Raw genomic sequence first — 9,117 nt, 5'->3', positions numbered from 1 at the left:
ATAGACTAGGGGGACCATGAAAATAAAATGTTACCTAACATATAAACATTGCATATTTTTTTTCAGTTGAAATTATTAACTAGCTCACATCAAAATTAATATTAGCCTCACAGGGAACACTCAAATAACACTCCACACCTAACCACTTAGTGCAGATCTTAAATAAACAAAGTCAAGCTATATAGTCCATTATAAATGTAAAAATAGATTTTATATGGTGTTCATTGTGTGTTATAAATAATCATAATCTTAATACTTATAACCACAAATGCGTAAGCATTATAATGTATTATAATTGTTGTTATGATTATTCATAAGATGATATAACATATTATAAGGTCTTTTATAATGCATTATGCATTCATTATAATGCCTTAAGAATACCCTTATAATGTGTTATAAATATGGGCTTCATAGAAAGTGTTAACGAAATCTTTTGTAACATTATAAATGTCTTTACTGTCACTTTACCTCTTTTTTTTTACTTATCACAACTTATGGTTGTGTATTACTGTTTTCAACATTGATAATAATCAGAAATGTTTCTTGAGCAGCATATTAGAATGATTTCTGAAGATCATGTGACACTGAAGACTGGAGTAATGATGCTGAAAATACAGCTGCACATCACAGAAATAAATTACAGTTTAACAGATATTCACATAGAAAACACTTATTTCAAATTGTAATAATATTTCACAATTTTTATTGCATTTTTGAATAAATGCAGCCTCGGTGAGCAGAAGAGACGTCTTTAAACAATCTTAATTGTTCCAAACTTTTGACCGTTAGTGCACCTTCTGAAGTCAAATAATAGAAAATAAAGTGAATTAAAATTTTTCTTTTTGTGGTGCATGAAAAAACAGATCAGCATCAGAGTTTGGAAAGATGAGGATGAATAACTGATAGCAGAACTAAGACTTTCTTCTTCTGCTTTAGTCGGATCAGATGATTCTCGTACCTTCTTCCGGGCTTGTTGCTCCTTTAAGGAGTGTGATTTGAGGTGTTTGCGCAGAGAGCTGGGGTCTGTGTAGCGTTTTGCGCAGCCCTGGATCTGACAAGCGTAGGGTTTCTGCAGAAACACAACCTGTTAGTGCACACGCCTGTGACTCTTGTTTGCAGGTGTGTTGCGTGCAGTGTTGGGGGTAATGCATTACAAGTAACGCGAGTTACGTAATCAGATTACTTTTTTCAAGTAACTAGTAAAGTAACGCATTACTTTTTAATTTACAAGAGAATATCTGAGTTACTTTTTCAAATAAGTAACGCAAGTTACTTTGTTTCTAATTTATTGATTGACAGCTCTGGTGTTACCATGGTGACAGAAATCAGAAGATGTTACTGTAGCTCTAAAATAAATATGAATATGCATTAATTAATCTCACTCACAAAAAAATAAAAAAAAACAGACTCAGTATTCCCGCATTACTTTTAAAAGTAACTTTCCCCAACACTGGTTGCGTGGGAGTGATAAAGTGTGTAAAATGAGGTTTTTGGGCTCCACTCACTGTGTCGACGTGTGTTCGCTGGTGTTTGGCTCGATCGCTGTCACCAGGAGGTGCTATTCTGCCTTCAAAAATTTGATTTTAATGGCCTAGTCTATATTTTAATATGAAATACTGCAGTAATTGAAAAATAATTGTAAAAAATTTGAAAAAAAAAATTTTTGTACTATTTTCAGTGGGAAAAATGTATCATAATTATTGCATAAATATTAATTAGTATCATGAAATTCTCTCAAAATACAAAAGAAAAAATATTATTGAACAAAAATATATTAGATTGATTTTAATGAAGAAAAAAAACGTTACATTTCAGGTGTCCGGTCACTTTTGACTGCGAAGACCATGAGTGTGATACTAGAAAACAAGACAAAAATACTAAGTAAGAGGATCATATTTTGCAGTGTAGTTCATTTGTTTACAGGGGCAACGCACATTAATAAACATGGCTGTAAATGTGCCAGAATTACCCAAAGAGGCTATTTTTCATCTGAAGACCCTTGACAGAATGTTAAAAAGTCACCCTAAAAACAAAACAGAGCATCTTAGACACATATGACAACCAACAAAGAAGAAGAGATAAAAAAGTAGAATGATTGATACATGATTGCACATAAAAATCAAGCTAAAACACAATAACGAGTAATCTGAACAAAATAAGATATAAGGAAATAGGCTAAAGCTTGTTGCAAAGCACCGGCAAAAGTAATCACCATGAATGTGTCAGGTGGAAATAGTAAGAAGATATATGAATTATTTACTAATAAACTAGTGTTTTCTGAGTCGGTGTCGCAAGGATGAAGACGACGATCCTGACTCGCCATCTCCTCATTAGACGCGCCTTTAGAGAGAAGTGCATCTTTACGGATTATGATTATAATGAAAGAGTTTTTGTTTTTGGCTTGTTTTATTTCGTTAAGTAGTAATTTAAAGCTTCCTATAGATATATTTATCATGTCTGTGAGGCATGTATTCGCTGAGTTTCGGTTCATTTTTGTGAAGCGCTCCTGTTGAAGACCGAGACGGCAGAAAGCGCATCATGTTTGATTTCAAACATAGGCTCACTGTCTGCCGCTGGCCACTTGGTCGTTACTTAAAAAAAAAAATAATTGTAACGAACAAAAAATGCTCCAAACGTTTTTCTAAATTATTTTAGTAAGAAACGAAACAAAATATAATCACTTTGCCATTACATACAAAACTGAACTATTTTAATAGCTGAAACAGTAGTATAAGCTGTTTTGGGAGAAGGGGGAAAAAAAGACGGGTAATTATGGTAATTCTGATAAGCTGTCGGACAAGCTATCTCTATCATGAAATTCTCTCAAAATACAAAAGAAAAAATATTATTGAACAAAAATATATTAGATTGATTTTAATGAAGAAAAAACATTTTACATTTCAGGTGTCCGGTCACTTTTGACCGCGAAGACCATGAGTGTGATACTAGAAAACAAGACAAAAATACTAAGTAAGAGGATCATATTTTGCAGTGTAGTTCATTTGTTTACAGGGCCGGGCTAGGGCCTATATTTGAGGCCCTTGCAGGGCTCTAATACAGTCCTCTGGACTACATGACACAGATTGACCAGGAGGGGTCAGTGTTTTGCTGCTCAAATGACCAGTTTATGTCTCATTCAATGCCATCACAAGCTGGTGTGCACCGATTGTAAATGAAGAGATCTGATGCGTAACTCTGGAGACTTTGTTGCAATTTTGCTCAAATTTCACTCGTGTGCCATTTCACGGTCCCTCTGCTTATTTTGTGCCGTCTTCATTAGATTAAACCAACACTATTGTCTGTGCGATTATTATTATGCATTATTAAATAAGCTAATTAAAATGAAAAAAATGTAGGAACAAGAGTAGGCGTCATGTTTTCATCGGTTCTCCTGGATGATGAACTCTGGAGCTCAGTGTGAACTCAGCGAACGAGGCTTCATACATTCACACTGAGTCATAGTTTTCAGGAATGTGTCTAAAGGTGTATAACAGTTCATTCTTGATGATGTTTTCATTTTAGTTGAGCATTTTCTGTGTAAAACCATCATCACAGGGGAGATTATATCAGGCAACCATAAGCTGTTACCCTAAATGGCCTATATAATGACAATATATGTCTATTTATATAATCAAATGATCATATATCATAAAAAAAAAAATTACATTAATAATTATAATAATAATAATATACAATTTTAGTATGCAATAAATATATTCATTTCATTTTCATTATGCATAACTATTATTTTATATATAATATAAAATATTTATAATATTATTTATATATAAATGTTTTAATTTGTGTGTATGTATATTTGTGCATATATATTTTTTTGCTTGACTTGGAATGTATGTGTGTATATATGTAGCAATATAGTAATAATAATAATTTATATACACACACATTCAACATCATATTTCTGAGTCAAATAAAAAGTATACACTAATATACACATACATTATATGATATTTGAATATGATATATTAAATAGTATTTATATATAATACTACTACATATTTTATATATTATGTATAAAATAATAAAGTTTTACCCAGAATTTTTTTTTTTGCATGTGTGTGTTATGTATAATTAAAAAATATTATTTAAGTATTTATTGCATAGATTGTAACATCAAAGGCTTGACTGTTCACTGACATCACAGGGATTTTGCAGTGGCCTCATCTTGGAAGAATGTGACATTCCTGATCTTTGTCCTTTCTAATGTCCTGACAGGAATGCCAGAGATCACGGTCACGGATACCAGAAACCACTGAGCTGTGAACAAACGTCCTGACCTCATTTATTTTTCAGAAATATGGTTTCAGAATAAATTATTACCTACTAAAATCATCAGAAAACGACTTCAGCAATAGCTGGAATTCCTCTGCTCAGAGCTCATCTTATATAAGAGGAATCAAAGGGTTGGACATTAACAGTGTGTTTTCTGTCAGCAGGTTTTGATTGCTTTATAATGAAGTGGTTATTTTAGTAGATACCAATAGCAGTTTTGCATGTGTGTGTCATTTAGAGACTTTAATCGCAAAGCTCGTGTTGATCTTTATCTAAATTGAATCTATATTCTAAAGACTGAACAGAAGTTGGTTTGTTTTGTGGGAACAGGAAGAACTGTACTTTCAGTTCTGCTGGATTGTTTGTAGGTTTGTCACTAATGGACAGGAATTCTGTTCTTTTCCTCTTTTCTTTGCGTTGGCAGAGGTGACATTTGCTCGTAAATCTCAGCAGAGGAATTCTGCTCCACTCGGGCGTTTGGATGTGTTTAGTACTCGAGGTTTGTGCCTCGTTACATGCTGTTTGTTTCAGCCGCTGAGTGTCTGGGATCGGGATTAATCGGGACTGTTTCTAAAAGCAGAGGGAGAAAGACACAGCTGTTGTGCAGTTTCTTCACGTATGCAGATTGTCATCTTTCCATAATCCTTCCTAATCCCAATTTATAAATAATGATCACAAACAAACATGAGTGATAGTAAGTGCTAACAATGAGTTCTAATTAGAGACGTTAATCACTAGTGCAGTATGAACTGTTTGAAAACAAACTTCAGTGTGTCCTGCAGCGTGATAGATAGACAGACAGACAGACAGACAGACAGACAGACAGACAGACGGATGGATGGATGAATAGATAGATGATAGTTGAGTAGATAGACAGATTGATAGATACTTGGATAGACGAATAGGTTAGATGGATCAATAGATAGTCAGAAATAGTTGGATGGATAGTCAGATAGATAAATGGATAGTAGGGTAGATAGATGGATAGACATAATTGGATAGATGGATAGACAGATGGAGAAATAGACAGACAGATAGATAGTCAGATAGACAGAAGAAGAACAGACGGATGGATAGATAGATAGATAGATGGATGGATGGATGGATGGATGGATGGATGGATAGATAGATGTCCTACAGGCTGATCTGGGAGCATTTATCTTGGACCTGAAGCCCCTGAGCTCTCTGTCAAGAGTCATTAAAGTCAGAAGTAATAACTACAGCTGCACTAATTACCAGTGACTCATTAAGAAGCTAAACTATACCTTAACCATCCCAGCTGTCCTCTGCCTCACAAACACCAGCCACAGAGAAGAGCCGATCAATAAGCATTCAGATCAGGCCCGCTGGGAAAACAGACGTCCAGCCGCGTCTGTGCACTCGAGGACCTTTCACACGGGCTTTATTTAATAAATCTCAGAGTCCTGTTGGCTGCTCGCAGAGACCGAGCCCTGAATAGACAGCAACATGGCTCCAATGTGCCGCTCAAAGTCACAAGCGTGGCAGCACGCCATACGCCGTCGCATAATGACAGCGAGTGCCAGCAGTCGAGCAAATGTTCCTCCGCGTGTTTAACATCACCCAGACAACTACAACTTTTCATTATCATTTATTTAAGGCTAGGAAAGGGAAATTCTAAAACGCTTAAAGGGTTAGTTCACCCCAAAAAATTTGTATCATATACATAGGCCTGCTGTGATTTATTCCAAAGTGACTTATATGATGCATTTAATGTCAAATAATCTAAATGAAGCCTCTTTAAAAGACAAGTATTCGCTGTGGTTCATGTTTGTGGCATGCGCCGGAAAGATGCTCAAGGAGACCGAGACGCGCTAAAGCGGCGCATTCTTTGTTCTCTTTATTTTTCAAAGGCATGACATTTTGTTGTTATTTTGAATGTAACGTTACACAAGTAAAAATATACATTTTACCATACGGCTATAAATGACAGAGTATTAAGTTATTTCCCCTCGATGGGGAAAAAATCCAAGTGAACATCAATCAGTACTCAATATTAATGTAAACTGCTTTAAATATGACTGCTGCTTATTTCCTGTGCACTTCAATACTGGTCTGCGCTTGACTGTAGTCGCGTCTGTGCTTATTGAGTTTATATTGAGTTTATTTAACCCATCACAATTTATTGGAACTGTGTGAACTACAGTGACTACTCACCTTAATGTTGTTCTAAAGGCTTATTACTTAATAACACAATAAATGTCCTGCATGCACTTGCCAATTTAATGGCAGAGAATGGTGCCGCGCACAAGTGCATATCCTTTTGAGATATCAATTATAATCAATTTTAATAAAACACAAGACAGTAGGCTATTTAATATCTGATGTTCTTGTTCTTGCGAACTATTTGAACTATTTGAAGTGATGAATTATTGCATTCGCTTGTACAATAAAGCAGAACGTAAGGCCTTTATATTCTTATGTGGGTTTGAAGTGAAAGGTCAATCACAATCGTAAAGTTAACAAAGGCAACTGGAAATTGGAGGACGAGGGATCACTCACATGATCAAAACGAGTGAAACTTGCTGTGACGGGCGTTTGAAGCTCTATTGTTTGAGATCGCATCTGTTAAACGGTTAAAAGCTCTGATGCCATTTCGCATGAACAAAGAGCGTTTTCTTAAGAGACAGATTAGAGAGTGGTTTCCCTCCTATTCCACTATTCTTGGCAGATCTGATCGTGATGATGATTGTATTAAGCGACTAAGAAAACAACAGAGTTTCAGCTTTGGCATCTATAAGGCATGTGCTAATCAGATTATCACAATCACAGCCAGAGGCATCAAGCACAACAAGTACTGTGTGCTACCATGGTACAGGGATAGTATCATAATAATATACTATCATAACAATTATTACCATATTCATTTGTGCAACAGAAACTCCTTAGCACGGTATCATGTGCAAAAAAAAAATATGTAAAAAATTTGCATTTTTTATTAGTGTACACACTTATACATCGAATTGGTGTTTAGATGGGTTTGTAGTATTAATATGAAGTTGCCAGGTGTTTTCCAGGTGTAGACAAATACTGCGCTTTACACAGGAAAGACTCTTTGTGTCTGAGTTTTGTCTTTCTTTGTCTTTCCTTACGCTCACTGGAAAACCACCTGACGCCATGGCAACAGCAGAGGCTTCTTTAATGAGTAAGTGTGCAGAGCTAAAGCTTGACCACAGGTATGTGTGCGCTATTAATGATTGATCAGCTCTGATCACTGAAGGAAACAACACACTCCTGAAGAAAATCACAACACCAGACGACGAACATGCAGGCAGTTTACCAACTCTACAGGGTCTAGGTGAGAAACGTTCTCTACTAGAGATGATCTGATCAAACCCCTAACACTGAACAACCACAACACCCTAGCAACCCCATAGCAACGTGTTAAAGGCACTAAGAACACCCTAGCAACTGCATAGCAACAGCCTTGCACAGTGGTGAGTTTTGCATGCACTGTAAAATGTTTTTATCAGCATTTTTGTTTCTATGCATTTAAAATGTTTTTTGTACCATTTTCGGGGTTTCAGCTCAATTTTCCTCATCACTAATTGTATTAGAATACTTTGCAGGTTTTATGAAAGTCAAATTAAGACTGTTACATCAATACACAATATGCCAATATATGGTCTCTAAATGTAAATGTAGTAAATAAGTTGATTAGCAGCAGTTTGAAAATACAACTTCCAACAGATCTCCATCACTTTAATTCATTTTGCAAAAGAAAATCTTATGGCAAAATGACATACGTTTTGTTTTCTGAGAAACTGAATGAAATATAGTTTTTTATTAAAATAAGAATAAACGTTTGCCAATGGAGTCAGAAAAGCTTTACCAAATCACTGAAAGGGAAAAAAATTCCCCATCGACAGATAATTGTTCTTATTTTAACTCCCTGGTGTTGTTTGCATGGCGGTCAAAATTGACCAATTTTTATTTATTTTTGAATTAAATGAATGTGCTATAGTTTGATAATGTTTTTTAAAATTGAATATTTTGTATTTTTTAGGGGATTTTATAGTACTGTATTATATTTATGCAGTAATTATAATCCATTATAATTATAATTATTATCTATTATAATCCATTATAATAACCAACAACTTTTTGAGCATAAACCTGAAAATTTTATTTCCAATGTAAACTGTTGTAAATCCTGAATGCTTTGGAGCACAGACTTAAGTTTGGTCTCTTTTTAAAGAAGACACTTGGTAGATTATTGCGGAATTGAAAAAGGTTTTAAAAAGTGTAACTATTAAAAAGTTTAATTGTTATATTATTAGTTTAATTATTAATAAGCCGTCCTCCTGCACACTAATGCAAAACACAAGCATTTAATAAAGTGCTTGTTTGTGCACATCTCTTAATTATTCTAAATAAAAAGTTTCTTAATGGTTCTTTAATGATATCAAAAGTTAAATCTAGAAACCTTTTATTCTAACGTGGTTCGTGTTGGGAACACAATTGCAAAGAGAGCGTTGTTTTGAACGGTGTTGGCTTATGTATAGCTGTGTCTGCACATTAAACGAAGATACAGAAGATACTTTCACCTCTGAAGCACTGGAACTGAACCAGAAAAGTGTTCAGTGGAGCAACAAAAGGATTCTGAAATGTAACACTGTCAGTCACTTACTTATGATAAATGTCATATCTGCACTGTCACTTTACCATCTGATATTTTTATAGCTTATTTACAATTAAAATATTACTTAAATAGTGTTAGATATTGTTTTTGCTGTATGTGTATACATATATATATATATATATATATACAGTGGGTACGGAAAGTATTCAGACCCCCTTAAA

The 9,117-nt window shown here is 34.6% G+C and overlaps 1 protein-coding gene across 1 annotated transcript in view; it reads right to left on the bottom strand.

The window, feature by feature from the left end:
* Positions 1-9,117, bottom strand: part of glis3 (GLIS family zinc finger 3) — a 37,181-nt gene that overhangs the window by 11,921 nt on the left and 16,143 nt on the right. Inside the window, exons 6-7 of the mRNA XM_016554074.1 lie at positions 1,509-1,570; positions 962-1,072 (exon numbers count right to left, since the gene is read on the bottom strand). Of these exons, the coding sequence (XP_016409560.1) occupies positions 962-1,072; positions 1,509-1,570 (173 nt within the window). The remainder of the gene's footprint in view (positions 1-961; positions 1,073-1,508; positions 1,571-9,117) is intronic.

This window comes from Sinocyclocheilus rhinocerous, unplaced genomic scaffold (genome assembly GCF_001515625.1).
Source record: "Sinocyclocheilus rhinocerous isolate Xijiao unplaced genomic scaffold, SAMN03320098_v1.1 scaffold15, whole genome shotgun sequence".
Lineage (NCBI taxonomy): Eukaryota > Metazoa > Chordata > Actinopteri > Cypriniformes > Cyprinidae > Sinocyclocheilus > Sinocyclocheilus rhinocerous.
This window is presented reverse-complemented; position numbering and strand designations above follow the sequence as displayed.